At 44.0% G+C, this 16,092-nt stretch overlaps 1 protein-coding gene across 1 annotated transcript in view; it reads right to left on the bottom strand.

The window, feature by feature from the left end:
• The window catches only part of nsmfb (NMDA receptor synaptonuclear signaling and neuronal migration factor b), a 50,638-nt gene extending 35,117 nt beyond the window's left edge, over window positions 1-15,521 (bottom strand). The window contains exons 1-3 of the mRNA XM_028578757.1: window positions 15,277-15,521; window positions 3,443-3,504; window positions 814-1,560 (exon numbers count right to left, since the gene is read on the bottom strand). Coding sequence (XP_028434558.1) covers window positions 814-1,560; window positions 3,443-3,504; window positions 15,277-15,347 — 880 coding nt within the window. The 5' untranslated portion in view covers window positions 15,348-15,521. The remainder of the gene's footprint in view (window positions 1-813; window positions 1,561-3,442; window positions 3,505-15,276) is intronic.
• Window positions 15,522-16,092: the final 571 nt, after the last annotated feature.

Here is a 16,092-nt window from a genome sequence, read left to right as displayed (position 1 = left end):
TTTTCTAGATCCGCCCCTGCAGAGGCTACAATGCTTTTGCAGTTGTAGCTCCTAAACTTTGGAACAGCCTCCCTTTTCCATCAGATTCCATTTTGTAAGCATAGAAATAAAAATGATAGAAAGGCCATTCAACTGTTTTCTGTGGTCATTTGATTAGTATAAAACAAGACAGCGCTTGCAGTTAGTTCTCCTGGTGACAAATCACGTCAAGTAAAGTGTGTTGCAGCCTGCTGGGAGGAGAACGGCACGAAGAAGCTCGAGAGACATCCTCCGGACCAGGGGGGACAATTAGGCGCAGCGGCAGCGGGTCAGCGGGTCAGCGGACCGAAAGACCCAGCCCGCTGTTTGGCTCATTTTTTGTAACCAATGCAGCATGCCGCTGTGCCCCTCCCCACACCCCACCGGTCACAGAAAACAAGCCAAAGAAAGTTGTCACTCATCTGGTGACAGTGTTGTGCTATGTGCTTTGTGTAGGTGAAGCATGAAGTTAATTTGACTCATTTAGCGGCTGGCTCTCTGCCTCGTAATGTTACTACTCCACTGCTCGTTGTCCGTGTCCACTGCCATGGCAACAGTACACATAAAAATGGCTGGGATTCGAATGGCCTTTCTCTCCATTTTATTTCTAGGATTTTAAGCGGCTGCATTTCTATAGTTTAGCCTTTTCATAAATCCCTGCATATGTATATGTAAATACATATATACATACATATACAAGTATATATATATATATATATATATATATATATATATATATATATATATATATACTTGTATGTATATACACCAGTCTTCCCATCCATCTGTCTTTACCCCTGTCATCAGTAGACGCTCTGTCCTCGCTGTACATCCTCTCCAGTTTCTTGCGGGGCTTCCTTCCATCCTGCGGTGAGGTATCCAGGTCCAGGGAGCGCTGGCTTTGACACGGAGCCCGAATGCAGGCTACGCAGTCTGGGGTATAGTCGTCCCGCGACCCCCCTCTCCTCATCCCCCAGTCCCGGATGTTGTTGGCGCTCCCCGAGTTCTGAAGTGGCTGTGATGATGGCGGCGGGCCTCCATGATGTTGGTGGGCATGGTGATAGTTGCTGCGGTGATGGCTACTACGGTGATGGCTACTGCAGGCGTCTGTGGCGGACGGCTGGCTGGTGCAGGACAGGTTGTGGTGAGCAGAGGCAGAAGCCTGGGACAGAGGCTTCAGCACCTCCAGTTCCAGGCTCTCCTCGCTGCCACGGCCTGCCGGGGTCATCCCTCCTTCCCTGGTGATTGTATACACCCTGGCTGGCTTCACCACCACGCTCCCCTCTGGACACCTGGCACCTGGTGGGTCCTCTAAGGAGAGGCTGCGCTCAACCAAGAGTTGACGTTTGGAGGGGCCCAAAGGTGCCTGGAGGGTGTTAAGCTGATGCGGAGACTGGAGATGAGCACTGGGATTGGATTGGCTGGACTTTTTGGGTTCAGATATGGGTAAACAGCGGCTCTGTGGTGTCGGATTGTTATGCAAGCGGATGACGGCTGGAGAGTCGCAGTTCTGGTTGGGGAAGGTGTCAGACAATAGATGATCTGGCGATAAAGGGGAAAGAAAAATACAGGAGATGGAGAGAAGTAACAATAAATCATGTGGTCTGTACTTTATACATGTATTGCTTTGGCAGCAGAATGGTAAATATTTGTGAGCCAGCAAAGCTTTCGGGAGAAGGAGAAGGGAAAGCAGAGAGGTGGCTGAGTGATAGAAAAGAGCAGGATGCGCTTGTACAATGCATGAGGGCAGGGCTTAATTTGAGCCGGAACACGCCGGAACATGTTCCGGTACCTCCGACGTTGGATCCGGAACCTTTTTTATTGGATCCGGCACCTCCTGTGTCACAGGAGAAGCTACGTAGGCAGTGTCATTTTTTTTGTTTCCGTTACCTCCAACCCCCATTTTGAGTCGCCGGATCCACCCCCCCTCTGCGCTCCGGGACCTTCTACTTTACAAATTAAGCACTGCATGAGGGGCTTTGGCCCCTTCATCCTGCAGGGTCATTGAGGAAATGTGCTCCTTCTCACAAGGGTAAGCATGTGCAATGCTGCAGGCTAGTTTCTTCATGCTATCTGTGCTGTGTGTGGGACAGAGTGAAACTGAAATAAACTGAGCAGACGTCAGATAACAAGGCCAATTATTGATATGTTTACTTTCCAACACTTCTGAATTCCATTAGATGTCTTTTAGTTACATTTTACGTAGTTTGATTGCAGTTTTAATATTTGGGGTATGGGTAGGTATAGAGCCTGTGTCACACCAGAAAGTGGTACAGCAAAGTTCACCCATGCAGCCTGTGTTCTCATGAACGGGTCCGTATGATATAGCACAAAAATGTATGCAGACCAATATGTATGATATCCTGTGAAAACTAAGCGACCGCCGGCTAGCCACATGACAATGGCTACAGAGTTCAGTGACACAGAGCGTAAGTTGCTGGTTGTGTTTAGCAGCAAGAGAGCTCTGTGTCACCAGCTACAGAGCTTTGTCATATCAGCAGTAGTTAGTAGTAGTTACCAGATAAAATGTGACTTTGAGCCGAGTAAAGGGCAATGCGAGCTGCTGGTAGTTTCGGTGGAAATTACAGTTAAGTTTGCGAGACAATGAGTGAGCGTCATACGGCGACAACAATTATGTTCAGACACCTAGTCAAGTTCAGACCTAGTCTGAAAGCATTAGGTTTTATGACCCACAAATAACAGTGCTTAACTTTTCGTAGCTATATGTCAATATGGTTCATGAGAACAGGCTGAATGAAAGTCCCTGCTACTACTACTTCAGCAGAGTAAAAATTGACAGCAATAACCATTTTTCCTGATAAAATACTGACAGTGGCTCTGGGTTGATGGACTAGAAGCTCTATAAATGACAGAAATAATTGTAACATTTGTAACATGAGAAGTCTAAAGGCAAACGCCCTCTGCATCTCACTGTCACAACTGCAGTGATGAGGTCCCTCTACCGAGTATTCTTCTGGATAATAAGCTGGAAGAGCTCAGGAGCAGGAGGGATTTTCAACGCCACACTAACAACTCTAACCTTCTAGATTTCACAGAGACTTGGCTCGACCCTTCGATCCTAGGGCATTTTTTTAGAGAGGGTCTTCACTCACCGCCATGATGACTCTAGTTTAGGAAAGAGGGTTACTTGGAGGCACTTTTGAAAGACAACCGAGATGGCTGGAGCTGTGCCACTTTCTGTTCAAGTACCATTTTTAAATTCTGAAAAGGCAACCCTCATTCACCAACAAGTTGATAATACACCATCACAGCTCATCTCTGCTCGCTGTAGTCGGTTGACATTTGTACGTCGTTCTGTCCGTCGTGATACTGGATGGTGTAGGACTATGTTAGACTCCTGGTTTTGCTGTCCCTTGTCGGTGTTCAGTGTTATGTTCGATAATGATTTTAATGTTTCCCCTACCTGCTCCGTTGCAGTTCTCTGGATTGGTATTGGACAGACATTCTCCAAATGCTCTGGCTGCTCTGTAGAGACAAAACAAGTGCAGCATTTAGGCCTGAGTCATTTAGCACAGCTGCTATGGTCAAACACAGAGAAGTTACTCACAGAGAGTCATGATTCTCTCCACATAAACAGTCTGCCCCAGCTTTTTATCAGCGAGGCCTTTTCATGAGTGACTGCCATACATGCTACCAGTCAGGTAGATTACACTGCCACAGCAGTCTGTAAGAGTGTGCTGACTCCACACTCTGTAACAGCTTGTTCTTATATACAGTGTAGTGACAGCTTGAAGCTACAGCTTGCCTCCCCTGCACAACTAAGGTCCTATAGGAGACTGGGACATCACATGTGCCAGCCATAAAGCCAAGAAATAAATGCAGGCACGTATACACGTTATGAAAGCTGACATATTGGAACATTGCTGTACACTGGCGTGTTGTGCAGAATATCTATGTGGCAAGACTCTTTTTAGTATGTAACACATAATGAGAGGACTAATGTTTCTCAGATCATTCTCTCAGCACTGCTGCTACCTTTAGCCAGGTTTCATTGTATGTGTGACAAATAAATCAAAACTAAATCCAATTTCTGGAGCATCAAACCCTTTTTGAACTAAAACAAAAGCACCTTCAATTAATAAATTAATCTAGATGGCAGTTTCATACATCAGTTTTTCTGTTTCCTATTCATTTATAATAACGCCAAATATCCATTCCAGTGTTTCCCCTGTTCACTCTGAGCAGCGCACACCGGGAGTCCATGCAAACAGCAGTCATAGACTATCTGGTAAAGTCAGTTGAACAGGTGAAGATCACGTTGTCGGTAGCCTACCGGTTACAAACAGGCTAGGTAGTGATCTCTACGGTAACATGCTGCAGATCCGTGTTTTTAGCTGAGCTAGACAGAGAGTATTAACTTCAAACTGATCAGTGATGCTGTTCTGCCCCCATTCTTCTCTTTTTATGTGGAGTGACTGCGTCAGACTCCATTTCAAAAACACCACTTTAAATGAAAGTGCCCTTTCTCCAAGAGTTTCCAATGGTTCTGTGTAACAAACCTCATGTTCATTCCATGTACCACCTCTGAAAGGGCCAACAGCATTCAGACCTCGGCTCGCTCCATTTATTCAACACCTACTTCAGCACATAATGGGGCCAATCATCCTTTATATCTGCAGGAACTGTACACTGGGTTTGTAAACAGGTTGCAAGGGATTTGACTCATAAATGAGGCTCTAATTAGTTTATATTTCCTTACACAAAAACTGAGGAGCAACCGAATTTCAGTTCAACTTATCTTTGCTTAATGACCACCAAGCCTCTTCATTGTTCAGTGTTAATCACAAAAGGTAAGTAATAACCAGCTGCTGTACTATAGTATGTAATATTTTGTTTTATATTCAGATACAGATTCAGTTGCTGAAAGACCCACCTATTCATTATAAACACATCATCTAAGATACAGTATATGCCACACACAGCTATAGAGAAGCAGTAAAGCCTATATAATCACTCTCCTCCCACTCACTCCGACATGGCATTCCTGCTATCTGCACACACACACACACACACACACACACACACACACACACACACACACATACGCATGCACACCCACCCACACACACCCACACACACACACACACTCCCACATGGTCAGACTACGTGGAGCAGGGAAATAGGCCACGAACATTGACACAGGCTTGACTCTTTGGGTGGCAGTGTTGAAAGGGAATTGCTATGTTGTTGCTGTGGCCTATATGCTGCCTGCTGCGAGGAGAAGGAGGAGGAGGAGGAGGAGGAGGAGGAGGAGGAGGAGGAGTAGGAGGAAGAGGAGGAGGAGGAGGAGGAGGGTCCTGGGAAAAGCATTCCTGATCTATCCGCTTACTTTCACAAAATATTTCATCTGCTATGCTGAGAGAAAAGGAAAGTCATAACACGAGTTTTGTTTACTCTTGAAGACTTTTTTCCATGCCTATGGAAACGTCTCATCAAGTCTTCAATTCCACTGCACTGCTGCTTTAAGCAATAAACTTTGCTTTATCAAACTCTTCATGGGCCTTTAAATAAAACTTAGCAAGTTCCTCTGAGTCCTTCATTTAGACACCAGATGAAGTTGATGTTAAATAGAAAAATTGATCTTTATTGTCATTGCATATATTATACAACAAAACTATGTGAGATCAATCCAATTTGCAGCATTAAAATAAGAAATAAAATATATGCACACTCACACACAAACAGACACACATACACACCTCACTCATACAAATTCCTACCCATAATATACAGTAACTGATGAAATGTATTTTTCCATTGCGGGATTAATAAAGTATGTCTTCTTCTTCAATGAACAAGTCATGACACAGTCTTTAGTGCATTAAGCCCAGTGGTGATAGTTCTGTCTGTCTGTCTGTGTGTGCGTGTGCGTGTGTGTGTGTGTTGTGTGTCTTTTGCACAAACAGGCATGTGCATGCGTGTGCGTGTGTAGGAGTGGTGTGGTGGGGGGTGGAGTTGCTATGGTTTCTGCAGCCTTTCCACAGCTCTATAATTCTAAATGGTATATGGTAATATGGAATTATTGTCCAGCCCTAATATAAGGTTGAGAGATAATGTAGCATGAGCCTTGTTACTAAAGAAATCAATCACTAGCAAGGACCATGCCACAACATGTCGTTTGAAGACCTAATGAATGCTTGATAATATTGAATGTGAACATAGGAATAGATGGGGGATGAGATTGAAAAGGGGATGTTGTCTGGTTGGTTGGTCCGGGAGGATGTACTGGAGACCGGGTGGAGTGAGGCTCAGTGTGGGGGTTCAATCTCAGGTGCTTTCAGACCCCCAAAGTGTGAGAATGAATTGTACTGATTTGTGTTTGAGCTTGATGGAGGTTGTTAAGATTATTGTGGATAAAAGAGCGATATGTTTGGACTGAGATGCCCTGTCTGGCTGATCTGATGCAGCCAGGGCTCTGTGTCGATGCAGAGCGAATTGCTTGAATAGTGTTTAAATGAGATGCCTGACAGGTGGAGGACTTTCTGCAAATGCTTCTGGAACCAGAATCAAGTGGCCATTTTTCAATTTTCAGTGAGGAAGAGTGGATGTTGTGTTGATACTCAGTGTACCTGAAGTTCAGGTATTTGGTCAGTGGCTTGTTTGGGCTGAGATAGGAGTTGAAAAGGACTAGGTAGATAGGGAAGGAAACTCCCAGTTGGTCAGTTTTACTTCTCAGGATCGTGAATATGAGGTCAGATAGTCTGGGATGATGAGAAGGGTTGTAGGTGGAGGAAGTCAGGGCAAATTAAGAGACCCTCAGGAAGCCGAAAAAAGCAAACAAGAACATGTATTCTACGGTAAAGTTAACCATAGGAGATAGGTAGCCTGATCGAAGGGGATGCAGAGTCTGAGAAGGTAAGCAGTGAGTGCCAAGCATTTTCCTGTGAGAACAGGTTCCTATTTTTGTAAGCATTTGAGTAACATAGTGATGTGCAAATGGGAGGTAGAAGCAAAAGTGGAGGCCGGTGACTAATTTGATGAAGAAATTGATACCTGCCAAGTAGGTCTGGATTGTGGAGGACCTGATTTCTGAATGGCGTGAGCATGGGTGATGAAATTGCTGCGAAACTGTAGCTGGTATGAAGAGTGATATGCCTTGAAGCAATTCCAGCTTGTTAGGTAGGCTTGGGGTGAGGCTGTTAAGGATGGCATCTTGTGATGCATTTGTGAGCTGTTCCAGGAAGGACTGCTTTGGGATGGAAATCCGATTCTGGGGCCCAAAGAGAGGGGGAGATGATTTTGGAGTGACTAAAGGCCCAGACACACTGACCAGACGGCCGACCCTCGGCAGAAAAGGCAGTTGGACTAATCAGTTTCAAAAACGTGCCTTAGAACACACCAAAGCGACGATACGTAATACGTCTCCATAACAGCAGGCGGCAATAATCTGTATTGTCGTGCAAAAATGAAAACCGGCAGCTGATTGGACGAACGCGCCACATGGGTCTGGTTTCTCTGGTTTTCTCAAAGACAGTTTAAAAGATTTTCGTCAGATTTTGAGAGACTCTAGTCACGCTCATTCCGCTCCCCGTTGCCAGGTTAGAACTCTACCAATCAGATGGGTCACTTGAGTCCGACTGCCGGCAGTGCCCGCCCCGCCGATTATACATGTCAAATCGGCCAAAATGAAGGCCGACCCCTTGGACGGACAACGGCATGGAACACACCGAACAGACTTGAGTCGCCGACCTCGCCAGACTGTCCATTGGCCAATTATCGGCTTGGTGTGTCTCGGGCTTAAGAGAAAATGATCCAGAAGATGGAATATGTGAGGGAGTTTATGATTGTTTGTTAGGCTCCAACACAGCACTTCTGAAAGAAAGTCAAAGATCTTGGGACTGCTCTTGCAGCCGAAGGTGAGGGTCAAAAAAACTAATTGCTCATTTCCAACAAACTCTGAAGAAATGCCAAAAGTCTGAATAGATGGACAAGACTTTGAATGCGCTGGTGATGTCTGCTTTAGAAAGCCAAGCTCCATGGCCTGCCATACGGATGAGGGTGATGGCGTGGATGGATAGTTGCATATTGCATGGAGAAATGGTTTACGCTTGGAATATGTGAGCCTTGAGGGGAGGACAGGTCTATTATTAGCCTCTTTTTCCTAGAGTATTTCTGGGTAGCTACACTAATTGGGCTAATACAAAAACACAAAAAAATAGCCTTGTCAAAATGACATTTCATGAGTCCTTCCATTAGTTATTTGGCTAACAAAGTGTCGGCGGTGTGAGGTTCTGCAAGCGCAGACTGAAAGTTGCTGCAGAAGTGGGAAGTGTTGGGAAGGATGCCAATGCCCAAATGGAAACCATTTGTGAAGCCATTGATAAGAAAGTCAAGAAACTCTCCATCTGAATGATTTTGCAGAGCGGTGGCGAGAGCTTTGATCTTTATAGGTGTGCCAGGTTCTGTGCTAGTCATTCCCCAGGTTGATCACTCGGTATGGTTGGATTATGTGGGCCGGTAATTATCATGTGATCACCGCTGCAAAAGGAGCAGACATGCAGAAGGCTACAACTGGAAACAGAGCAGCCCCAGTGGTTGAAGTTGCTGCACACCATCCTGCCTCCCTGGTAAATGATTGGCCTTCACAGTTTTTCTACTCCCTTAGGCAAGGAAACATTAACTAAAGGGTGAATGTTTACAGGCCTAGGGATAATTGGAGATGGAGGTGCATCAGATGATAGCTAGATAGATAGACGTTCTCTTTCTGCAGAAAGACACCTGGTGGAACCAAATTATAGGTTTTTCAGCTGTTTTTGCAGGGACAATATCACCCAAAATGTGTCATGTAAGCATTATATTGTGCTAACTGATATAGCAGCTATTTCTCTTACTGTGCAGCTGTGTCATCATGTAATCTGTGACTGAATGTTTCCCTGTGACAGCAAGATAAGTGCATCCCAGCTGATGGAGGAGGTTTGTTTTGAGCCCACTGTGCCTTCCATGTTCCAACCGCTTACTGGTGGTGATCAGTGATACAGACCATAATTAGTCAGATCAAAGGGGGAGACTGCTGGCCATCTTACTGCTCACCTGCCTGCTTCTATCATTAACAGGGAGTCATTATAGCCCACATAGTTGCTGTTATTAAAACCAACAGGCTTTGCCCTCTAGACTATTGAACAAAATATAATGGAAAGAGGAAAAGTGAAATGGGTAAAGCGGAGTGGGAGAGGAGAAGAAAAGGAAAACGTGGGCAGAAGTCACATAAAGGTTTAAAACAGGGAGAGGGTAGTGAGATTAGGTGTTATAAATGAAGAATCTTGCAGAACCAAAACCAAAGTTAGGGACATCTGTCGATATTAAAGGAAAATATGGCACTGAATCATACGTTACATCTTGCTTATCTAGAAGCTATAGATTTTAAGTTGCATAATTGAGCAACAATATTCTCTCTCTGGCCATTGAGGCTGTCAAACATAGAAATATTCATAAGGAAAATAAACAGAGACGTGTGATTAGGGAGAAGTGCAATTTGAGTCTCATTTCCTTTTGTATTTTACATAAAGATTTATAGTTTTTCACAAAAAACTAACTCATGTGCCAAACCCCTGATGCCATTCTACTAAATTCCAACATGTCCTGCTTTACACTCTGACTGCAGCTCTAAACCACACTTTTTCAAAACACTCCACACAATTCTTTACATTTGGCACCATGCTAATAATAACATCTCATATTCACATGCAACACACAGAAATGCTAAATGTAATGTTCCTACTGTCCACTCTGACTCCACACATGGGCATGTCACTCAATTTTTCAATTAGCAATCAAAGCTTTAGCAATCAAAGGGCCACAGGGGAGCTCCTCTGTTCCAGAGCAATTGATGCCAACAGCAGAGAGCGAGGCATTTATGGGGAGTGGGAGGAAGAGGGGGAGGAGTAGCAAGTCCAAGGACAGCCTTGACCTCTGATGAGATTCGGGCCACTTTGGTTGACCATGTGCTCAACCATGGTTTAACCTTTTTTTCTGCCCGGAGTCGGAAAGGCTATGAGCGCAATCCCCATACACTCCATGGATTATCACGGGGGCAGCCGCTCCAGCAGGGGACCGCAAACTTCTCTTTCCTGAGGTATACTGACCAGCTCTGACTGGGGGATCGCGAGGTCCTATACCTGGCTCTTCCCCGAGGCCTCCTTCCAGCTGGACATGCCTGGAACACCTCCCTAGGGAAGCATCCTGGGGGCAGCCTTACCAGATGCCCGAACCATCTCAGCTGGCTCCTTTTGACGCAAGGAAGCCCCGACTCTACCCCAGCCACCCTCCTGAGAAAAACTATTTCAGCCGCTTGTACCCTGGATCTCGATCTTGCAGTCATGACCCAGCCTTCATGACTATAGGTGAGGGTAGGAACAAACACTAACTAGTAGATCGAGAGCTACTCTCTACCATCACCAATGTGTAGCACCCACCCGGCAGCCTTACGACGCCACACCCTCACCACACATCAGCCCTGTAGAGAGGGAGGGATATTGGAGGCAGGTTATTGGTTGAATCAGGGGCAGCCTCAGGCACAGATAGTGGGAGACCTGTCTGTTGGGCTGATGTTGGCTTTTATCAAAGGGACACTACCTACAATGGTTATTGCCCTTTAGTAGTAAATGGCCATGATATATTTCTTTGGAGGGTAGGCAGGTTATAAGTTTGTAGCTTTCAAAACTCACTTTCCCAACCTCATCATCAACTAAAGTTTCAGGATGCTTCCAAACCCCCTACACAGAACTCTCTGTCACACACACAGACACACTTTTCAAATTATTGCAGAAAAGAAAGAAGAAATTGAAGAAACCTGTATCATCTTCTCACTAAACATGTTTTTTGACATCTGCTCTAAAACTAGATTACTCGCACTGTCAACAAGCTTTCACTGCCGTTGTTGTGGTACAGATTGTGGTTACTGTGCAGTGAACAATCTTTGCAAATCGGTGTCGGGACACAAACTCTAGTCTCGCATTAAAAGTTGAACTCCCTGCATGCCCATGCACCATGTAAGTGCTACTCAAATGTTGATCCTTTCAATTCACACCAACTCTGAGCATCACTGTCAGGAACTGTCCTGTCAACAGCACAACCCACTGAGGAGCTAAAGGGACAGCAGGCAGACAGACTTGTCTTCACCAGGCTGAGTGATACTAGAAGGTTTTTAGACAAAAATGTATTTTCAAAAAGGCCAGGAGAAGGGCCAGGAAAAAAACGGTATCCTTTTTACTTATGGATTCATTATTGTAGTGAAATCAGAAAACCAGTGCACCCAGGGGTCTAGGAGAAAGGGATAGGGCACGTCCAGCTGGTAAGATTTGTTGTGTATTGTTTCTGATCCCTCTCCACTCATTTCCTGCCGGCTATCGAATAAGGAATGAAATGGCCATAAAAACAATTAAAAGTTGTGAAATTTGAAATGCTGCTAATGAAGATTACACTACACTAAGCACACCAGAGAAAACGAAATGAGGTATTATACAACAAGTACGTCCGAACAGGCAATCTATAGGTGAGGAAAAAAAGGTTTTTAATAATAAATAATTATCGATTTTCAAATATTGCACCTGTCAATACAGAACGAGATAGTCTGTAGCCTATTTTGCTGTCAGGTGGCTTATAAATCACTAAAATAGCAGTGACAGCACCGATTGGCTTAGTTATCAATGCCGTTAGCATTGTGGCTAACAGTATTGCTACTTAGTTTATGACAAATGGTTTCGGCTGTGCTTTCTAACATGATGTCATTATGCTAACCGATCATTAGCCTTTACAACAGAGCCAGGCTGATGTTGGAAGTCCCTCTAGTGGACAGAATGTGTAACAACAACCACATGCTTGCGTAGTCATGCCTGAGTAGTGTAGTACATATTTATAACAGGCTGCATTTGAGCATTAAATATTCAAATATTATTATATAATTTATTATTATAAAAAAATAACAAATGAAATTTAAATGGTATAGAGGAAGACTGACAGCTCTAATGTACACCAAGTTTTCTTCTGGATAAACAAGATTAAACAGTAACGTGTAGGATGAGTTTAGTTTTGAGTTTACACTTCAGTTTTCATGAAAATTATGATTTGAAAGGAAATATATGATTTTATATGTTTTAAAGGCAAAAATTCAGAGGAAAACAACAGTGAGGAAAAAGCTTTTCTGCGTCCGCTGACATCACATAACGTATTCAAATCAGTTTTATTTATATAGGCCAATATCACAAATCACAACTTTGCCTCTAGGAGTTTAACAAACTGTATACAGCATACAACAACCTCTGTCCTTCACATCAGGAAAACATATCCCTTTAGGTGTCTTTAGCCGATGCCGGCCAATCATTGAGACACCTGACCAACTGCTTCTCCTCTTACCCTATAGCTTCATTTCTCACTGCTGGCTCTGTGATTTGTCCTTATTTTTGTCTGTTGCCAGTCGCTTGGAGGCCCAGAAGGTTCATAATAATAAGGCTGTGGTCCGTCAACGTTTATGAATATGTATTTTCTTACCTCATCAGTGTCAAAGGTAGCACTGAGATCCATTTTTCTAGTTGTTAAACTTGATCTAGCTTGGCCACTCTCCCTTCTGTTTCACCATGGACATGGAAATTATCATCTGGAGTCTAGATGGTACTGTGTATATATAAATCTATCTTTTTTAAAAACCCAGTTTATAAACCCTTTTCTCACACATAATTTACTTTGGATGAAAAACTCAAATTTGCTTTTTAGTGGTTTTCCGCAGTCAACCTGCAGCTATATTACCAAGTGCTGGCTACTGATTGCTGCAGTGTTGTCAGGGGAAACAGTTCACGGAGTGACACTGTGTCACCGTCCTGATCTGGCGAGCTCCAGTTTTCTACTCGCAGATCAGTCTGCCATCTTGAGATAGAGAAGATTTGGAGCCGTTCGCCAAACGACCGACCAATCAGCGTTGGTTTTGAGGTTTTGAGTCTAAACAACATGGCAGCTTCCACGGATGAGATGAGTGTAGATATCGCGCAAGTTTATCCAAATTAGAAAGTATTCCTTCATTGAAAGAAGAGCAAAAAACGGCACTGGAGGCTTTTCTCGGAGGAAAAGATGTTTTTTCTCTTCTCCCCAAGAGTTTGATCTGATTGGTTGATTTGGCCCATCTATCACCATCATAGGTGGCAATAGTCAGATGGTTTATCCAATCAGCTAACCAGTACAGAACAGAAAGTTCCCAGATGGATATGCCGAGCAAATGCGAAGCAATCTATCTGGTGGAGTCAGGTCAGACTGTGTAAGGTACAGGGTCAAAAGGAGTGCGGAGACAAGAGCATCCTATTAAACCAGCTTACTTAAAGTATACTCCCTCCACTGCATTACTATTCACACTCCCACAAATACAAACACATGGAGTTAGATGTGTTAGAGAGGTGAAACTGCATGTTCATTCATTCATTGTGCATTGAATGCACAACAGATAAACTCAGATCAGATCTAGACAAACGACTGATCCCAGCTCTGCTCAGACTGGATTCAGGGGAAGTGCTATTGTTCGATGAGAGCCATTAAACTCCTTGTCAACTGGAGTGTGGCTCACCATCGCTGATAGAGCAGGAAATGTGTTCAAGCACAGTCACCTCGGAAACAGTCCACATGTGTGTCTGGGAAGCTGGCTGCGATTTATGGAGAGTTAAGCCTGCGAGGTGACAAAAGGCAGGGAGCGAGGTGATAAACAGATAAACAGCAAAAGGAAGACAGAGACAAATAGAGATGGGGAATGTGTGCATAAGGGAGTGTAGTGGGGACTGTGGAAGTAGATGGAAAGGTCATATGTTGTGCGCTTAAGCATATGTAAGTTTGTTATATTGGCGAGTAGCTGTGCACAGAATCAGAATGAAGGTGTATGCACATATGACCGAGAGCAGAAGTGTTTCAGTGGTCTGCGTTGTGGCTTCTGAGGTCAGCGAGTGGGCGACACAGACCGCATCTCCAACCAAAGAACATTAGTCATCAGGCAGCCTTCGGACCGAGAACAGCCTGATCTGACACCCATGACACAAAGACCTTTCATGGCATGACTCATGCATTCACAGTTAAATGTCATTAGATTATGTCAAAGTCCAGTGAGCCCAGCCGTACGTTTGTAGATGGCCCTGTCACTGAAGCCAAGGAAATACATAAAACAGCAGGACAAAGCTTTTTCTCATGTCATAATCATATACGGTGTAGTTTAGAACATTTTAAATATGATAAAATGCTGGAACTAATGATTAGGGCCGGGACGATTCATCGATGTCTTCGGAGTATGCAGGAAAAGTTAGCCACAGCCGTGCGACCGATGTGGGTCGCTGCGCCGTGTAGTTTTTAGTCATTTCTTCCAGAGGCGCACGCACGTCTCTCGGCAGTGGCTTGGCTTGGTCTTTGCATTTCCCCCGACTCATTTCCTGGTATTTTTCTTGCCCCACACTGATCCAAAAATACATTTGCCAGTAATTATCTGAACTGCATATTACTCCAGTGATGAAATAAATCCATGTCATAGCCATTTGAAGTTATGTCAAGTACTTAGGTCCACATACTAATTATCCAAAATTCAGTTAAAGAATCTTTAGAATAATATGCAAATTAATCATTGGATTAACGGAGGACAAAAATAATCGTTAGGGACAGCCTTATGATTCTACTGCTATGGATTAGTCTGCAGATAAATCATCTTTAGATCTAAAAAGATATCCATCTGAGGTTCCCAGAGTCCAATCTGCTATTTTCAAAGGTCTAGTTTTTTTTCACAGTCCAAAGCCCAAAACCTTGACTTTACAAAGATGTCAGACTAAACAACGTTCAGCTTTCAGCTGGTTGCAGCGCGACATGCTTTTTCTCATTTCAATAGCCTATCATATATGTCATTTAAAAGTATAATCATCATTTTAAGGTTATAATGCGGACACATGCATGGCTAAATTGACCCAAACGTAAAATGCATATTAATTTAAAAAAGGAGAGAAAGAGCTTATAAAAGGTTTGCTTTGAGACGAATGAAAGGAGTGCAATCCCATCTTCAACGTCAGGAAGATGTTTTGCACAATTCATACTTAATTACTAAAATAATCTGCGGAGAGAAGAAAAAAAAAACAAGCATTTCGATTTAAGATTAGTGAAACTCAAAAAGGAGCTGCGCAAAAAGCATTCTATATGTGGGAATAAGAGCAGCGTCTCTACTTCTATTGTTACTATAACGAGTCTACAAGCATCGCCGACCCCTCTCCAGCACATTCTCCGGACACTCACCTAACTTTTGCGGCCACGGAAGATATCGCATCGCTCCTCAGATTCTTCCTTTTGGACACCGCAGTTCCCATGCTGAAGGGAAAACGAGCCAGGAGAGAAAGCGCAGACCATGCCACAGACTGAGCGCCGAGGGAAACGCATCCGGATCCAACTAGAAAGCTGTCCTATGTTACATCCTCCTGCAGGTCCAGACGGTCCGGCGGGGCGCAGAGCGCAGCGCTGCTGGAGGACGGACCGGGGATGGAGCGCTGATGAACGGACTGAGCCGTTCTGCTCTGCTCTCTGCCTCACACTGAGCTCCAGGAAGGAAACGGAGACCATAAAAGGCCTGCTGCCTGCTGAGCCCCGCACGGCAATGGCTCATTACATGAGTGTTTATTGGATGCGAGGAGGTGTGGACACTTGAGTCCCTAAGTAATCTTACAGTTGAGCCTCAGTTGTTGTCAAGCAACAAAGCGCTGTTGGCATATTTAATACATGAACAGGTCATATTTTACTTTACAGTTAATCCTCAATATTGTCACGGTTTTATAAGCCCATTTTGATACCATTATGGTCGACATGTTCTTCTGTGCAGTCAGCAATTATCTTTATGATAGTTTTTGTTGGGAAAACAAACTTGAATTACCAGTTCTGTCTGTATATTTGGAGTAGCCCCACAACATCCTGGTTCCAAGGCAGTAGTGGAAGTATGTCAATGCTTTACTTAAGTCAAAGTACAGTACCAGTGTGTAAAACATACTACAATTAAAAGCCCTGTGTTCAGAATATTATATAAGTAAAAGTACATAGCCTAAGTATATCAGAAAAAACTGC

This window comes from Perca flavescens, chromosome 5 (genome assembly GCF_004354835.1).
Source record: "Perca flavescens isolate YP-PL-M2 chromosome 5, PFLA_1.0, whole genome shotgun sequence".
Classification (NCBI taxonomy): domain Eukaryota; kingdom Metazoa; phylum Chordata; class Actinopteri; order Perciformes; family Percidae; genus Perca; species Perca flavescens.
The sequence above is the reverse complement of the archived record's forward strand: the minus strand, read 5'-3'. Positions and strand labels throughout refer to the sequence as shown.